General features: G+C 43.5%; 1 protein-coding gene across 1 annotated transcript; it reads left to right on the top strand.

Annotated features, from left to right (window-relative positions):
- The first annotated feature begins 331 nt into the window (after positions 1 to 331).
- LOC121046187 (neuropeptide-like protein 31) lies at positions 332 to 5121 on the top strand. The gene is made up of 2 exons (XM_040500152.1): positions 332 to 343; positions 4852 to 5121. The coding sequence occupies exons 1-2, from the start codon at positions 332 to 334 to the stop codon at positions 5119 to 5121; spliced, it is 282 nt and encodes a 93-aa protein (XP_040356086.1).
- Positions 5122 to 19891: the final 14770 nt, after the last annotated feature.

Here is a 19891-nt window from a genome sequence, read left to right on the forward strand (position 1 = left end):
TCGATCAAGCGCAAAACATCCTCCACGAGTGCGGTGGCGCTCTCGTTGGGGCAGTGTCCTGGACAGAATCAAGAATGCGGCTCTCTCTCGTTGATGGTGGCTGACGAATGCGCGCTTCAGCTCGGTCTTGCAAACTTCCCGTGACGTTAAGGAGGATCCATGGTTCTCAGACCAGCGCCGGCAGTTTCTTCCACGAGAAGTATAGGTTCTGCAGGAGCTGGTTGTCTGTCCACCCAATGTGGCGGGCGACACTGTCATATTGTTCAATCCAGTCCTTGACGTCTTCATACAGCTTGCGTGAAAAAGCGTCAGAGTGTGATTTGCGACGGGCATGCAAACAATGGTGGGAGGGGACACGGTTTGCCGCTACAGGTTTGTCTTTGTTGGCTTAGTCAGCTTCGGATTTTCTGACAGGAGACCGAATTCCGGTGGTTTTTTCTGGTAGCAGCAACTGGTTCGGATTTCAGGTGCTTCGTGGTGTATTTCCGAGGTTACTCCTTGTGGTATTTGGTCGTCTTGCGGTTGTTCTGCCAGGCTCGAGTCAGGACTTTGCTTACGGCTCGACGGGGGTATAAGACGCAGGATAGTCCGCCAGCCGTGTCCCATTATCGAGTAACTCGGCTGAAGAGCCGCCGGGTTCACACAGAGTGAAGGGCCATGGGTGCCCAACACCTCCACCAGAACATACGATTACAGCTGAGCATGACCTGCAGTGTCCCAGAATAGTGAATATTGATAGAAGATAGGACTGGAACAAGGATCCGTGACAGCATAACAAAACTCGCAGAAGAGAATCTATCCTGACCACCGAAGAAGCTGCATTGCTTTAGTGGCATTCTGCCTGAATAAATCCTCTCCTTCGGGGTTTGGCGACTGCCGTGGACGAACTGAACTGAAATGGATATGGGACCACTTTTCTGGTATTGAGCCACTGCAGACTGTTGCCACAAAGCGGCGTGAGCTGGGTACGTAACACGCTCGATGAAATGTCCGGACAGCTTGCAATTCGCGTAACGAGTGTGGATCAAACGTTTGTGTTGACGAAACGTGCGACAGACCAGCGGGATCAATACCAACTGCAACACCTGTGCTCCGTGAAAGTGCACGTCTTCGCCGGAACAATTTCGGAAGCACCACAGCATCACCTAAGCATGGCACAGGAACTACCAGCTTGAAGGCAGCCTTCCGGTGCGCCGCACAACCGAAGTGAGCCCTCGGTCATTTGATCGAACCTGCACCACGATTGCACACCGCCAATCATGACTCACGCAATTTCCGTAGCTAAACTGTGTATCCAAATATATTGCACACGCTTCACTGCAAACCTCGAAGATTCCCATGGTCAACGAGAGCACAAAGACGTCGCCTTAAATTTTATCCTAGCGGTATCCGAATCAATCCGAGGTCCGAGCAACGTAGGTCAGATTGTCTCTTCCGTGGCAATATCCCGGTCGGTCACCAGCGAAATGCACACCGTTCCTCCGTATTTTCACGTTATACCTACGTCAAACACCACGCTGAACTCTGAACTCGCTTTCGACCGGCTTCATATGACGGCTTCCGCGTCTGAAATCAACTCGCCGAGACGAACGACAACCAACAAAGCATCTGACAAGCTCCGGCCCAGCTGGGGCCAGCCGCTGCATGGGCGCTGCCATCTTTCCTGTGACGTCACGTATTTGGTTTGGTCATGTGACGTGTGGTCAAATTTGCGTACAATGGCAGCCGCCTTATGGGGGTCACTTTCGAGTGCAGACCGGAACCCCGGTTTATCGCTCTAAGCCCCTCTACCTCGTTGAACCAGGCACACGTTCAATAAATCGCCTCGTACGAAACTGCCGCTCGAAATGTCTATACTCCGTTTTACGGTACCTTATATCCGGCCGCAGAAGGTTCTAACGAATAGATATATGAGCCTAAATTTGACACTTACCACGACAGAAATTTGCCGAGAATCGGTTGTTTCTGAAATATTTGCGACGGCAATTTCCGGTCCTATAGACGTCCTGAGATGCCTATTGCAAATGGCTAATACACACAGAATGACTGAAGTATGCCGTTTGCAACAATTCGGATCTTTTGCAAAATAATACGATTTTCATCTTGTATTTATTGACAACATGGCAGGCCCAAGAAAACCTGTGAGGAATTAAAAAGCGAATTGTCTTTTCGTGCGATACGGTATACAGTCTAACGAAAATCATCACACGTATAAAGATCTGCTAAAAACACAGCGAAAGAAGAATCTGTTTAGGACCCCTCTTTCAGATTTCGCAGCTGACGTACGTTGATATAAAGGAAGAAATATTTTGGATTTTACATGATCGGTACGAGACCCCGAAACGTTTTTGTGTCTTTGATTGGATTTTATTTCTCCCGTTGTGGGTTAAATCCTGAAAATAAGGCGTTGGAACGTGGGATATACGCAACCTTGATAAACTAGAATTTCAAAAACTTCACATCGAATAACTTCCCAGGAGACTTTTCGGGTCCGCATGCACCGTTAGTCCACAACAAGCAGACTCTCTTGGGATGGCAGGAAAAAACTCGTCGCCCTGAACGCTGCATGAACCAGAACTCAGAAAAGTTGAGAACCTGTCAAGCGCTCACTTCCGGGACAAGCCGCTTACTTCCGATGGCTTCATACCTGTCAGCTCAATGCGCCATCCAGCCCCCTATAGTAGAGATTAGTGGCTGGGACTGCTCGTAGCGTCCGTTGCGGCCGAACGTGAGGTAAAACGGAGTGCAGATGTTTTTGGCTGCTTTCTGGGGCTGCAATACACACGCGCACATACCTCTATTGCAACGAGCATCTTAAGTTTCGTCAGGAACAACAAATATAGACTATGCGATCGCCGTAGCACGACCATGTTGGCTGCTGCACCACCTCACAGTGTGCACAAGAAGTGAAAGCTTGTTATTCGCCGTTGACGGCCTCAGCATTGAACAGTTTTATAAGTATGATGCTTTTTTACTTGTTAATACATCGTACAAAATATAAGTTCCGCAATTTCTCGAGGTATTAAAAATTTAAGTCTTAATAAAACAGTAGAAGTTTTGTGCAGTATTGACTTTATGTAAATTATACTCGGTTAGCCAATCTCCGCGGTTCGAGGCTTCGCAACAGTGCGCCGCAGATGTTAGTAAAATAATGAACGCTGTACGCATTTTAGAGCCAAACTACCGTGGAATAAAAACAAAACAAAAACAACCTCTGGTGTTTTCCCAATAGTTTTATGCACTTCATCGCCAACCTCTAGTTAGCGATGAAGGACCCAGGTGTGTTTCGCCTATTTTGTTATATTTCTTTCAATATTTTACTTTTTTATACTGAAGATTAGCTCATGGACACAGGGGCAGAAAAACGTACGATAAAAAACAAAAGAAAACTGGCAGAACCTAGCGGTTTTGTTTGCGTCACCGTCGCACAAACCGGAAATCCCGCTAAACCGTTTCTTGACCACTGGGCATTGCCTTGGAACGACTTCTGCAGTCAGCCGTAGTTAAACATTCTACCCTAAAAAAAAAAAAATAAATAAATAAACGTAAGATAAATGCCGCGAGTGCCTTTCTAACACGGCAGCTATATGAACGCCGCCATATCATGTGATCGTTTCCTTTCAAAAGCCAGCAGTATATAAGCCTACCGATCCCTCAAAGGACCAGTCACACTCGCAGCACTCTTCAAAGTAACAACTTCTCCTAACCATGAGGTCCCTCGTAAGTTCCATTCCGAAGTTTCGATTTAAATACTTCCTTTTATTACCGTTAATTTAGGTATTTCTTCGAGCGACTCGCGAATGCGCTTAAAACTCAAATTCATACCGTGTCCGTGGACGTTATGCCTCGATGAACATTCGCCAAAAACTGTTTTTCTCATATATATATATATATATATATATATATATATAAACTCTCGTTTTTTTTCTCTCTCATTTTTTAAAATCTTAAAGTGATTAACGATGACCGTAAAGTGCTTAACGATGACACCCAAGCGAGAACAATTGCGCTATTTAAGGCACAAAACTAAAAGCGGCTGGTTTCGCCCAGTCTAGTAACTTCCTAAGTTCTTTCAATCAACTCTAAAATACAGGATGTATTTTATAGTATCCGACGACGTAAAAAACACAGGGCGAGTCGAGTCCAGGGAATTTTTTATCATCGCTCAGCAGCCAATCAAATTGAGGCATTAGAAGAGAAAACAACTCAGCAGAACCAATCACAAAGCAGGAAGAACGAGCATAATGAACCCAGCTCCGCATTTCTTAAACTGTCAGCGTCTATGCGGAGCGCAATTTTGTCTGCTTCTTGCGTAGGGGTTGCGGTGACGTCAGAAAGCCGAGCTCTGATTGGCTGTGATTGGAAGGAGAGGGGTAGACTTCAATGCTCGCTGCCTTGAGGTTTACCCACAATCCATCCAATCGAAGCCAATTAAAGTTCGGCGTTCTGACGTCACGGCAACTCCTGGGCAAAGAGCAGACGAACTTGCGCTCCGTATACAGTTGATCAAAAAAGAAAAAAAGAAAGAAGGCACGTTTAAGGTGTCAGTGAACGGTTATCTCTCCTCAGCCAATGAGATTAAGGACATTAGCCGGTGAAACAACCGAGGAACGACTCACGATGCAAGAAGCGCCAACATTATAAGCCACTTTTGCTATTCTTAAGGTGTCAGTAGCCGAGGATACGTGGATGCAACCGTAGTGCATCGAATCGAGATACGGAGATCGTTAATGGGTAATAGAAGCAAAGCGACTGGGCGCGTTTGATCGGTTCCCCCTTGGTTCGACGCTTTCTACTGTCGCGTCCATATAAGCGCAGAATTGAGTGAACTGGGGCCCATTTTATGTGTAGCTGTGCAGCCTGTTCCTGATGGTAGTCGTCGCCGTGGCCCACGCCGGATACGGACATGGCGGCTACGGTGGTCACGGAGGCTACAGCCACGCCGTTACCCACCACTACGACAACCAGAGGGCGCACTACGGCCACGGAGGATACGGCGGCTACGGAGGATACGGCGGCTACGGGGGATACGGAGGATATGGTGGATATGGCGGTGGCTACGCTGGTGGCTACGGTGGATACGGTGGTGGTTACGGTGGCCACGGTGGTTTCTTTGGATGAAGACATGTACCTTAGGCTCTTTGTGTATTTTATACGCTGTTTAATGTATAATAAAGTTATTTAACGCAGTATTGAATTACGACCTTCTCAACGTCATTTTTCACTATTACATCGAGAAGAGTAAACGGTGATTGCTTAAAATTTATTTGATACTGTTCTGATTGTACCCCTGTAAACATGTTGAAGCACTCTACAGCTGCATAAAAATTGCTGTTTCCGTGTTCACTTTAATCATTACTTCTTTCCCTCAACATGCCACAGAAATGTTGAATACTGGAAGCTGTTCCGACAGAGCAGGGATGGGCAGTATTTCAAATACAGCTATTTGAAATACGTATTTCAAATACTTTGTGTATTTTGCATTTGTATTTAATTACAAATTGGGTAATGTATTTGACGTGTGTATTTAAATACTAAAACGTGGGTATTTCAAATAAAATTGTAATTAAATACAATTTTTGTGGGCGAAAATACATCCCTCAAATTTATTGTCACTGTCCAGAACAGGAAGAAAACTGCGTTCTGCACCGAATACACTGTCTCTCAGTCAAGCACAAGCGTTTAGTGACTTTGCGATTACGGTGCTAGTCCAGGGCAAGAATAGTGACGAAATCGACGTTCACAGGCAGACTGGCTAAATAAGTGCCTGTGACAACTTGTGATGCTTTCCAGCCTGATTTCCATCCATATTTTTGCCTGGAACATTCTAAATGCGCGGGTCGTCCAGATTTTCGTAACTAGTATGAGTTGCAAAAATAAAAAAATCTCTAGCTAGTGCTGCACGTCTTGGTCGTCTCGGTTCTTTGTTGGTCTCTATACCAAAATGTAATAGACAAAAAAAAGCTGCTTGAAGCTCTGTACTTTTTTCACCTATTACGCCCAAGCTGATTACATTTTTTTTTGTGATTATATTTCTATTACGTTACTAGAGCCTCGCACACTAGCTCTCGAGTGTGCGATGCAAAAGTAAAATGAGAAACCCAGAAACCCGTTGCAGGTGCCCTGTAGTCGCTGACGCAAATTTTGAGGAATGTATTTGGAAAAGTATTTGGAGGAGACCAAATACATTTGGTTGTATTTGTATCTTGTACTTAAATGCTTTTTTCGGAAATGTAATTAGGTTTGTAATTAAATACATTTTTGACGAAGTATTTTGTATTTGTATTTCGATACATATTTGCATGTATTTTGCTCATCCCTGCGACAGAGTATATTGCTCTATAAACATTGTGATAATACAACCGTGAAAAAAATGTTCCCGCTGGAAGAAAGGCCATGGAACATCACACTCAACCTCGAGTCTTTATCTATTCTGCAGCTCAGATCATCCCATAATACCCAAAAACCTACTCTCTTTGTATTTTTGGTGTTCTGGAGAACTTGTGACAATTCTGGAAATAGAAGCTGAGATTTAGAGGTCGACTGGAGAGTTTATTTAAATCAATACCAACCGTTTGGTCATGGCAGCATCAGGCATAAATACTGAACATTAATCATGCGGACAAAGGTAGAAATAATCTTTCTTGCCGCGGTTGCTCAATTTTATTATCGACAACCTTTCGATGCAGTTCCACCATGTCATACATACATCATTAGACCCATCTATGAAACAAGATTTCTTTGGTAATGAATTGTGAGAAAAATAAACGGGTAACTAATTGACCAGGCATACATAATAAACTTTTCTTCAATTTATCTAAAAAAATGCCTGAAAACGTGAAGTAGACATCGTCCTTTATGAGGGGTCTTTCACCGCTCATTATGTGACAGCAGGTGCTCTGTAATATAGGTTTTTATGACAGTGATTTCAATACAACTGCCTTCAAGCGCTTCACACACATTAAGTCATGTCTCGTTAATATGGGTACGTTATTTCCGCTCAAATCGTTCATAATGTGAGCTGTCCATGGTAGTGGGACTAAAATGTATGTACCCAGTTTGTCGTCGATTATTAAGTCCACTGAATTGGTATTTCTATTAACGGGGTTCGTGTACTAAGGAGACACAACTGCATAACTACGTATAGGTAGTGTGAAGAAGGAGCTTCCGGTGAACCTCAGACAGCGCTAAGAGACCTAGCTTGTTCCACTGAAGAAGCTAGGTCTTTTTGTGAAATGTCGGCAGGCCGTTCTGAGGTTTACCAAAAGCTTTCTCTTCGCGTTCTTCTGCCAACTTCGCTCCCTTTGGTGTTTTGTTTGGACGTGTAAAACCAATTCAAAATATTGTACGGAAGTAGAAACTAACACCGGTACAACAAACTTGTTGACATTTCTTCACTTTTAAGTTGTATATATTGGAGACGTTTTTCTTTTTTAAAATTTGTACTTTTAAATGCATGGCCGGAAGTAGTGTTAGTGCCCAAAAGATGATAGTTACGAACTTCACTCCTCGTCATCTCTTTTAAGGCCGGTTCACACATACAGCGGAGCGCTAAGTTAGTGCTACGTGAGCGCTCCAAGGAGCGCTCATGTGGCGCTTCCTGGCGAGTGATGTAGCGCTCTGTTAGCGCTTCAGAAGCGCTTTGTTAGCGCTCTGTTAGCGCTACAGAAGCGCTCTGTTAGCGCTTTCACGCCCCTTGTGCCGTGCTTGCTGCTGCGGAATAGCGCGTGCACGGCGATTCCTTGGTTGTTCTATTTCCTTTGGCATTGAAAGAAGAGGAAGTAAAAGCCGCTCTCTAAGCAGAGGGTCGGGCCGGCGACCCAGAGTCATGGACTCTGAGCGACTAATTGATTGGGTACGATCTCATAGCTCTCAATTCGATATGTGTGACGCTGGTTTCAAGGACACGCAGGTAAAAATAATCGCCTTCGAAAGAGCTCTGTGTCTCGGTTCCTCATCCCAGGAACAATTCGCCGAATACCCGTCGGTATCTCGGTGGCGAAAGATTTCGCGCACCCAAAAGGCTCTTCTGGGAGTTAAGCCGTCCACACAGATATGCACTAATCGCGTATCTAAGCGCATTTGTCGCATTTCTATTTCAGCATCCCACATGTCCGCTATGGTGCTGCTGATGCAAACCGCAGTGCACCTGCTAATCCGCAGCACCGCGGTACAATAAGCGGTAATGACGGGCTAACACGGCGCTGCTGAAGCGCTAACAAGGCGCTACTTGAGCGCTAACAAGGCGCTACTGGAGCGCGAACAAGGCGCTACTGGAGCGCTAACAAGGCGCTACTGGAGCGCTAACAAGGCGCTACTAAAGCGCTTACCACGAGGCAGTCCAGCGGAGTGCTCGGAACGGGCCTAACAACACCGTTTTTGACCCTCAGGCAAACGACCAACTGGAACAGGCGATCAACGGCGACTGCACAGTCATCGCAGCCGCAGCTTCCTAGCGCACGGGCCGTTGATGACAAGCAACAAAGAACAGCGCGGATGAACACCTACCGGACGGCGCCCATGCAGTGCATATAAGCGGGCACCTGACGTGGAGGAACTGCAGTCCAGCGGAGTGCTCGGAACGGGCCTAACAACACCGTTTTTGACCCTCAGGCAAACGACCAACTGGAACAGGCGATCAACGGCGACTGCACAGTCATCGCAGCCGCAGCTTCCTAGCGCACGGGCCGTTGATGACAAGCAACAAAGAACAGCGCGGATGAACACCTACCGGACGGCGCCCATGCAGCGCATATAAGCGGGCACCTGACGTGGAGGAACTGCAGTCCAGCGGAGTGCTCGGAACGGGCCTAACAACACCGTTTTTGACCCTCAGGTGGGTGCAAGCCTTTGCTTGACCTTTTGTTAGCACCTGACTCTCCGCTGGACTGCCAATTTCTGCTGTGAATCATGCCCTTGTCTGGAAACCAAAGCGATTGCTTAGTGTGTTTAAAAGAAGTGACACCAGATACCCAAGCATTAGAATGCGCGGAATGCAAACATTTCTATCATACTGGAAAATGTTCGGGTGTCAGCAAAACCAAACTAAAAAGCATGACGACCGCTGATTTATTGTCTTGGCGATGCACAACTTGTAAAATACATGACCAGCGACAATCATCACAAGCCAATAATGAGGCAGCAGAGTTAGCCTATGAAACCGAAGATCAGAGGCAAAGAGCTGTGTTAACACAACTGCAAGAAACAAACAGAAAACTGACAGAGGTCTTGAACAGAATGGATGAAATTGAAATAAAGATAAATGTGCAGTCAACAAAGCACGATACGATGATACAGAAACTGGACAGGCAAGAGAAAACGATCGAAGCAATAGAAAAGTCGGCCACCATGCTTTCGAACCAGTATGATGACTTGCTAAAAAAGGTGGACTCATTGGTAGGCGTCACGAACGAGCTGAAAAAAAGGACGAATGAAATCGAAAAACTCGGGAGAGAAAGAGACGAAAGAATTAAAGAACTAGAATGGGCAGTGGAGAACGCGGAACAATATTCACGACGAATGAACATCGAAATTCATGGTGTCGCTCAAAACAACGAGGAGGACTTATCAGCGGTCATGAATAACCTAACAAGAAAGCTGAAACTTCCCGTACCCCAGCCTGATAAGATTGAATCCATGCACAGATTGAGAGCAAGGGAAGGCAAAACTCCTGCGATCATTGTGCGGTTCAATGACAGGTCAGAAAGGAACCAGTGGATCAGCAAACGTACCGCCTTGAAAGCAGAGCGAATTTACGTCAATGAGAACCTGACGAAGCTTCAGAGATGGCTTTTCTGGGCCGCAAAAGATTGTGCGAAGGAACAGGGCTACAACTATGTATGGATGAAGAACGGCAAAATTTTGGTCAGACAAAGGGAGGGGAAGGCTGCAATACGTATCGAAAGTGAAAGTGACTTGAACAAAATTCATTAAAATGGCCACATGTAACTCATTTAAAGACTGGAACAGATACACCCAAAAAGTTATAGCTGAAGAGGGTATAGCAAACAAAAAGCAGATTCTACACATCATTCAAATTAATGTAAGAAGCCTAAAAAAACACTGGGATGAACTAAATGTCTACCTATTGAACCCCTTGTTAGATGTTGATATAATAATATTGACTGAAATAAATATCGAAGCTAAAGAACCTTTACCTTTTCACATAGCTGGTTTTCATTCAATATCAGTACGTAGAGAAAGCAGAAGGGGGGGTGGGATTCTAGTGTACATTAAAAATAGTTGGCTATCCGACCGTATTGAAGCGACATTAAATCACGCAGAAGTTCTTGTGATATCAATACATAGGGCTGAGTTGTCATTTACTATATTTGCTGTATATAGACCCCCTAACTGCAATTTAAATTTATTCTATGACGAATTTGTAACATTACTCAATAAATTTAATAATGACGAGCACATCGTACTTATAGGGGACTTCAACATCGATGTCATGGGCCAACACAAATGTGGAGTAACCGAATATCTCGACATATTATGCAGCTATGGGCTTCAAAATTTAATTAATAATTATACAAGAGAGGAGTACCTGGGTAATAAAGTGACAAGATCGTGCATTGATCACGTCATTGTACGTTCGTGTAATTTAGATTTTATAGCAGGAGTAATAAAACAAAAAGTGGCCGACCATTATTTCATTGCGCTTAGGATTATGGGTGAGGATCCTACGATCAAAACCAATAAGCAAGTACATTACCAGATTCTAGACAACAGTAAAATAGATGATAAGGTGAAAAGATTCAACTGGAACTCTTTGTTGCATCTTGATCACGTCACCCTATATGAAACGGTGGTCGAGAAGTTCAATGATATATACGAGAACTCGAAAAGAACGATAAAATTGACACAAAGAAAACCTAGTAACAAATGGATAGACCAAGAAATATTAGAATTAAGCTCTGAAAAAAGTAAATTATGGAATAGATGCAAACGAAATCCCCAGGATGCAGCATTAAAGGAAGAATTCAGACAACTGCGAAACAAGGTGACTGCTAAAAGTAGACTGGCCAAAAAAAGGTTCCATGTGACGAAACTCAAACAGTGTGGGAAAAACTTACGGCAAACGTGGAATACAGTTAATCAAATAATCGGAAAACCCCCTAAGGACAGCATAGATGAATGTATAAACAAAAATTTCGGGGCAACTATTGGTAATGCGCTAAGCAACGAGTTCAATAATACATTTGTTAAGCAAGTACAAAATCTACGGAACCAAACAAGCAACACTGCAGAAAAACCAGAGCTTTTGGGCTATTCCCCGAATTCTGCGTATCTGCCAGAAATGACAGTGTCGGAACTAAGGGATATAGTTAACAGTATGTCTGTAACAAAGCCAGCCGGGAACGATAACATAAGGATAAGAGATATACAAACTAACTTTAGCAGCTTAAAAGATGTTTTGCTTGCGATATTAAATGGCGTTTTTGCTACAGGAAATATACCTAATAAGCTGAAGGTATCAGTAGTTAGGCCTATATACAAGAAGGGGAATAAAAAAGAATTATCCAATTATAGGCCCATCGCGCTGCTACCTGTCATCTCGCAGATCATGGAAAAGTTTGTCTTAAAAATAATGACCTCCTTTTGCGACAAGTATTTATTAATTGGCAACAGTCAGTACGGCTTTAGACAACAAAAAAGCACGACACTGTTACTCGAAGATATAACGGACTTTATGAACGACAACATAGACAAGAACCAAATAGTACTCGCACTGTTCTTAGATTTGACGAAAGCCTTCGATACAATTGACCACACAATATTGCTAGATAAGCTGGAAAGAATTGGTTTCCGAGGGCCGTTTCTCAACTTGTTTCGAAGCTACTTTTCCAACAGAACTCAAAAAGTCAGAATTGGGGATGATACAAGTGATGCCTTGTACCTCAACTACGGCGTACCCCAAGGCTCGGTGTTGGGCCCCATGCTTTTTAATGTATATGTTAATGATCTCGCCTTGCTGCCCTTAAAGTCCAACATTTATCAGTACGCCGATGATACGGCTTTAGTCTTGGCAGATGAAAATTACTTCACTGCGGTCTCAACTCTGCAGGCGGATATAAAACAAATAATGAGCTGGTTTTCAAAAAATTGTATTTTTGTGAACAGAGAAAAAACACATTTGATGTGCTTTAGAACTCGTCAAAAACGCGTTAATCTTACAGAGCCTCTTTACTTGCATTCAACGATATGCAGACAGTGTTGTTGTTTACCACTACCCTACGTTGCGGAAACGAAGTACTTGGGTATATACTTTGATGAGTACTTAACATGGAATCTACATGTCGATTACTTACTTAGGCATTTGCGGATAATTTCATCGTACCTTTATAAATTACGAAGTTGTGCAGATATTAACTTAAGACGAATGATTTACCAGATGCTAGGGGAATCTAAACTAAGGTATGGGATAACAGTTTACGCATTCTGCTCAAACTACAAAGTACAAAAAATAGATAACCTAATTAAAAGGATGATAAAAAATATTACGTACGGCACACACCTTGAGGATCGAACCTTGGAAGAGCAGCTGACCAACCTGGACCTGTTGGCTATTGATAACCTACGCAAGTTCGAAGTCATCACAAAATATTATTTCTCGTGTAATTTCAGAGTACAGTCCATCAAACAAAAAAGTCTTAGGCACACAGAACGGTTTGACATTCCAAGGATATACACCAATTATGGGAAGAAAATGCGGAAACATTACGTTCCTAAATATTTCAACGATCTTCCAAATAATTTATTAGATCTCTCGTCCTTAACAGAGGTGAAAAAAGAAGTAAGGAAATGGTTCAACGTCGTGCAAAAGTGAAAATGAGTGTTAATGTTTTTTTTTTTTTTTTTTTTTTTACATTTACGTTTGAATGTTTACATATAAGCGGTCTCCTTGTGTTCCCATTGTGTTCGAGGTATTTTCGTACTATTGCAAACATATCATGGATCGAGAGGAGAGGGAAAAATGCATTTTTCTTGTCGCTTTTTGCTCTGTTAACAAACCCATTGTGTTCTCCTAGGTGTACCCAACTTTCTGCGAAGTGCAATATAAAATATATGGTTGTATAGGGCAAACAGCATAGACAGTTTTTTTTTTTTTTTAGCTTGACCGTATTTGGATGGCGTGTGACATGTTTTATTTAATCTGTCCTTTTATTTCGCGGTAAGGTGCAATGTTTACATAAAACTAAGTTTGCAACATGTGGTGTCAAAATTGAGATGTGTTTATTTTACGCTTGTTTCTTTTTCTCTACTTTCTTTTTCTGTTTGATTTGTTTTTCTTGTATGGACTGCCTGTTCTCACACACAAGCACGCAAGTGCTTTCGTGAGGCAGTAATTAATGTACGTGAATTATTTTGTGCTAATAAAACTATTATTATTATTATTATTATTATTATTATTATATTAGAACAAAGTCACGCGCTGGAAGCGCCACATGAGCGCTCCTTGGAGCGCTCACGTAGCGCTAACTTAGCGCTCCGCTGTATGTGTGAACAGGCCTTTATAGTACCTGGAACGCGTTTTCGACGGGTGTGTTTAGCGTTCTATTCCTCCTGTACATCAAAAGGTGGCCCCGAAGTTGCAACAATCGACGTCACAGAAGCGGGCCTGTCAGGTTGCCAGACGCCACGATACAGGCGACAGGAGTGTCGCTTTTGTCGGCAAGTTTTCCCAACTCCTGGTTGCTGAAGCTTACGTGGACTCTCAGGCTGGAGAGCAACCTGCAACAAAACAGGCGCCTATTGGAGTGACAACCACTGCCGTCACACCGCCACGAGTGCGGCCCGTGACAGCGTGACATATCATGACGCCAACAGGCATAAATCGTGGGTCCACTCTGTAGCATGAGGTAAACACACCAGGCGAAGACGCGTTCCAGGCGCCATATTTGAAATCCTGGAAAGGCTTGGTCTACCTGAGCTTTTGACGTCGTGTCGATGTTTTACATGAAAGTTTGGGAATATCAGTCGCTTCTCTCTTTGCTTTTCTGAAACGACCTCCGTGGGCAGGTTTCTGTTCTTCTGTGCGAGCTGCTCTACAAACCAACGCGTTAGAAAAAAAAAAAAAAATCTCTGCCGGAGCGAACAAGCGACGCCAATTTAATAGTTCTAATAAAATGCATTCTATGATGTAATTGTTTAAGATGGATGCTTTGGCTTGTTGGTAAGGTATGATTGGGGGTTGTGTTGTGTGTCTTGTGTGTCTTCTATCTTCCGTTTGCTTGCGCTATACGTTTTAATTACTAATATGTAATAGCTACTCGGCGATTGAAAGTTGGCCCACGTCGTTCTTATCTTCAAATACGGCAATCGCAACTTCCTAACAATCTACTCAGACTCCTTTATTTTACTTGCACATCATGTAAACTACTCAAACACATTATTTATCCAGAGTCTACAAACTGTGTTGATACTAAAAACTTTCTTTTTGTAATCTACCTTCTTTTCAACGTTGACACTCCTGTGAAGTTTAGCTTTACGAACTACTTACTGACCTTCTTAAGAGCATCCACTCCTCTCCCCGAACTGGCGCAGTATTTAGCGACTTTTCCGAGGCTTTTGACCGTTCCCGCATTATGATTAATAAAAAAATTAACTGATGCTAATATAGAAACTGGTTTTATTAAATGCATTTTAATTTTTTTTAATACTCTTCGGCAGGGTTGTAAAGTACCTAGATACAAATAACTGAAAATCGGTATCTAGGTACTTTTGTTTTACCTGAGGTACAAACCTTGGTACTTTCATTTCTCGGTATCTGTATCTGAGTCTTAGGTACATTTTCCAGTAACTTGTAACTAAGTGAAGTTACTTTTTACAGGTACTTTCTTATTCACTTCATAAAAATGGTAAAAACTACAAATCTTGATGTATCAACGCACTACCATGTGCCGTGATTAACGTTGAGTTGGGTACGACCTGGGAGGCACTGACTTGATCGAGCGACGTTTTAGCGAACGAAGCCTTCCTTGTCCATGACGTTTCATCGAACGACGCTTTAGCGAATGGCGGTGTTCATTTGAGCGAACGGTGGATTAGCGATGCCGCTCAAGCGACACCAATTTATGGAATCGCTTCGGAACTACGTTTGGGGAAAATAGCGACCTGCTTCCTTCATCTCAAACCAAAATCGACTTCAATGCGTGTTTGAAGCTCCTCTGACAGCTATACAAGAGAAGAGATAACTTGAAAGATGTGCACAGTTCCTGGTGCCTGTATCTTGTCCTCGTGGTGGCTCTATTCTGCCATAAACGCAATATAAAATATAATTGAAAATAAATTATAATTACAACCGTAAAGAAATGTAACATCGCGGATATAATACAGTTTCCACTCAATAAATCGGACTCAGATTCGGCGGTTATCAAAACTGAGAAAGTACCGAAAGAAAAAAAGAAAGCTTATTTTTCTTCCAACTAACGAAAAAAAACAAAAACAAACAAACGAGGAAGCCTGAAGCCTTTTGCTGAATGTCGCAAAGGTTAGGGGCATACGTGCTCGACTCATGCGTTTCTTCATGCGGCCGACGTATTCTCGGCCCGTCGACGTCAGCTCATGTGAAGGGTATTTTTTTTTCCTTATTTCTCGTATTGATAGCAATAAAGCACTTTTATCGAACTGGTTTTGTGCGTACCCTTAGTATAAAAAGCTTTACTTCCTATATATATATATATACGAATTTGTGGAAAATAAATAAAGTAAGTATCTTTAAAATAACTGTAACTGTACCTACGTACTTTTTTAAGTGAGTACCTAGGTACGTACCTAGGTAACTTTTCAGATGAGTGGCTGTAACTGTATCTTAGGTACATTTTTGAAGTAACTTTTACAACCCTGCTCTTCGGTGTGATCTTATAGAAAACATTATTTCTCCCCCGATTTCCATCAAATCTGGTTTTGCTAGGGTCAGTACATGGACCGCTCTTTTTTCTACACTTTATTAACGATAATCACGCATGCAAAGAATCAGTCAACATTCCGGCTTTTTGCAGATGACTGCGGCATCTACCCATCCATAACTTAACCCTCAGATTTCAGGATGGTGTACTTATTGGAAAATGCAGATAATTGCAGATTACACTACACAGATGCGCCTTCTTCACGAGAACCAGCTTTTCCTAGAATAACTACTAAATTAACGGCGTAGAGATAAAAAAGGTGCAATTATTTCGCTAATGAAAGATACATCCGAGAACCTTGGTGTAACACCAGTAAATCTTAATGTAGCACCCAAAATTCTGGTGTGTCCAACAAATATGCTGATATTGTCACCGGTGATGACCAAAAACAATAAATAAACAGGAAGAAATAAACGTTTAATGTGGCGAACTTGTGCCAAAAATAAAAGGGTACAAAAGAAAACAGCAGAGCGTCGCGGGCGTCGATGTCGGCGAAGCCCTGCAGGATCGAGCGCAGGGGCGAGACTGACTCTGGCTCGCTACGCGAAGCCACTTATGGGCACGCGTGGGCTTCTGGAATAATCGGCATAGAAGGTTCCACGCGTAGAAAATTCGGGCCTAAAACAAGCCCCCCCCCCCCCTCCCCCCCCTAGCTTTCCTCGTACGAGCGGGAATAATTTGTGTCGCTCAGTGAAGCCAGCACAGCAGACAGGCTCAGAAACTGGTACACCGGCACGCATCTCCCACCCTCACTAAAACCGCCATTTTGAGAAACGAGTGGCGCCACCTGTTGTGAAATCGGAGTCGCCAAATCCGCTCATGCATGGAAAGTTTTCCCGAAGTGGCAGCAAATGACGTCACAACAGCCGGAGTGTCATGCCACAGAGAACCTGTGTTACAGGGAGTTTCCAACTGCTCGATCGGGGTCACGTGTTTTATAAGCCGCACCTGCGATACGAGCTGGGTGTGCTGATAGCGTTGATCGTCTGCTAACGTCTCCGCCTTTCCTCCTGGGTGCTCTGACCATTCGCAGCAGGCGGCGATTTCCCAGTCCCGCCTATTCCCACAGCCTTGCATAGCCCTCCTGCTTTCCTCATCGCGACGCTAAAAACGCAGTGCATGCGCACTTGTGACCGTCCGCCGCAGCAGGTGACCGCCATTAAATTGCAAACGCTCCCTATGGTTTCAGATGGACCCCTCTTCTCTTCAGTCTAGGCTCTCTATGGCTATGCTCCAAATCTTACCCGAGTAACCTGTCTCCTACGTCAGCGGGTAATACCACGTGACATCGCGAGTAAACGATCGGCGACTCGATTCTGGAACGGCCGAAATAATCACCCGGATACTACGCGGATTGGCTTCGTCTTGGGCTACGGCAAAAGGAAAACAAAGCAGTGATAGCGGAAAATAGCAGACGATCTCTTTTGATCATGGAGAAACCACGTAGAGACGATAATGTTAACCGCTTCGAAGTTCGTCTTTGACAGTGACGACGCGGTGTTTTCTGAGATGGATCCACCGGCTCCTTTTGCTCACCTTCCTTTCGAGCTGTACATTGAGATAAAAATTACTTATTCCCTTCAATTAGACATCAACATTTCTGTTTTGATTAATCTGCGCGATCGCCGTAAGTCCAGTCCAGTCCAGTGCCATAAACAGCCTCAACTCATCGTAACTAGCACCGATTGCGCTTTGCGGACATTGCTTCCACAAGGTGTAGCGGTAGAGCGCATGGGGCTTTCTCAACAGGGATATGTAACTTACGTTCGCTTTGACGCGAGAGTGATTATAAAACCGCAGAGAGCACTTCGAAACTGCTATAGACAATTCCTTAGGGAGGGAGATCTGGTGGGTTTGTGGACTGATCATATACGTAAAATCTTCGATGCCTTCACTGCTTTACAAGCGTTATCCTCTCATTACACACACTCTGGGGTGAGAAAATACCCCAAGAAACGTCCACACCATCTACAGCGTTCGAACATTTTCATCTTTTAACGTAAGAATATGGAGTTCCCTCCAACGCCGAGGACCAGGATGCCAAGAAGCTCCTGTTTACGCTCGCACTCTGACAATAACAGCAAATTGCAATAACCACACAAATTGAAATAACCACACATAAATGGCTGCACCTCATTCTTTGTTATTTGGAACGTCTGCCGCCAAAGCCAACGAAGCAAATCAGCTTCGACGGCTGTCGGCACAGGAAGCAGACGACGACCAATCACGTGACGAGTTTACTCGATTCGATCCGGCGTTACCCCCCGACCGAGGAGGGTAGCGTAATTACTCCGGAAAAAAAAAAGAATTCGCATCTGGAACGCGAGTTTTGACGTCATCGAGTAAGCGCAACTAAGTTTTGAAACGCCCAGGTGCGAAACCTTTACTCCGGAGTCGGATCGAGCAGACTTTGGAACACAGCCTATGTCATATCCCTTAGCGAAAACTAATACGTTTGAAATATACCACATTCTAATTTGAGTGTACTTGAAATACAGTTCATAATTTTAAGTACACGAAAAATAGACCGAAAATATAAACTTCTTTTTTTTTTTTACTTAGTACCAAAATATACTTCTAAAAATCATTTTAAAATACCTTTACTTAAACTACATTTCAAGTTCCCTTCATGCGTTTTGAAATATGTAAATACTAAATTAATATGCACAAAATACCTTTCACATATATTTCTTGAAGTATTTATTTAATTCACGCAAAATATACTCCAACCCTAAAAAAATAGAGCAATCAAAAATACGTGCACAATACTCTTAAAATACCTGAAAATCGTAAATACTGTTGTGTTATACTCTAAGTACCTTTTGACTGCAATACTTCGGTAGTTTGACTTAAACTACCAAAATATTGAAAAGCTATACCCTTCTAGAAGCTCGCTTCAAGCGGATATGGAGTACACTAAAGCGCCTGAATGCAACATTTGATTAGTTTGTCAACTGAATTGCGGAGCATCGCACTGATAATTGCTGTCGGATGTCGTTGCAATCCTGGTGGTTGTCCGTACAAGTTTCGGCGAAAAAGCACGAGCAGACGTGAGTGTTAGTGTCGTCGCAGCGCCCAACTCCTGCCTGCCGAAGCCTCCTTGTACTGTCAAGGTGAAGAGCGACCATGCAGCGAACAGCCGTATAGGCCACATCCACACCTCCAGGATCGCGACCGGCGACAACATGGCACTTCTATGATGGCATCAGGCGGAAATGGAGGAAACACTTTTTCGGGACGCGGTAAACACACCAGTAGGAGACACATTCCTGGCACCAGTGTTGTACGGAACGGCGTTCCAAGGAACGGCGTTCCTGGAACGCGTTCCTTTTAGGAGGAACGAAGGAACGCCGCCGTTCCATTTTGCATCGCTGGAACTGGAACGGGAACGCGTTACATTTTTACTGGAACGGAAAGAGTAACGGCGTTCCTTTTTTTCGTCCAGTAGAGTCATTTTTATTTTGTTTCGAACAGGGAAATTTTGAAAGTACAAAAACGTTATCATTACGAAGTGCAGGATCTCGGATCTCGTTACCTTTTTGGATACTAATATTGTGGATTATTTTGTGTAGTCCTCGCTTGCTAACAGTTTCGGCTGCAAGAGAGCTGGTGGACATTGATTCTTTTTTTGAGTTCCCGAAACCGCGGTACTAAAAGCAAGGCTTTTAGTCGTAGGAAAAGACAAAGAAAGAGGGTTGTTTCAAGCTCGGCTACTTTCTTTGGTTCCACGAATCCTCATACACCCAGAAATCTAAGGCCGACTACAGCTACTTGTGAACTTCCATAACGGGACCTACAGTTACAGCAAAATCACGGACTGCCAGACATCGAACGCACCCTTGTATCCCGAACATTGGTCACTTAAAAGATACAAAAAAAAAAAAATTATTTCTTCTTTTGTCCCCCTACCTTCAAAATGAACAACAAAGCCAACCTTACAAAGAAGTATTTGTAGTTTTTAAGACTGACCTTCCAAA

This window comes from Ixodes scapularis, unplaced genomic scaffold (genome assembly GCF_016920785.2).
Source record: "Ixodes scapularis isolate PalLabHiFi unplaced genomic scaffold, ASM1692078v2 PGA_scaffold4__175_contigs__length_147842914, whole genome shotgun sequence".
Lineage (NCBI taxonomy): Eukaryota > Metazoa > Arthropoda > Arachnida > Ixodida > Ixodidae > Ixodes > Ixodes scapularis.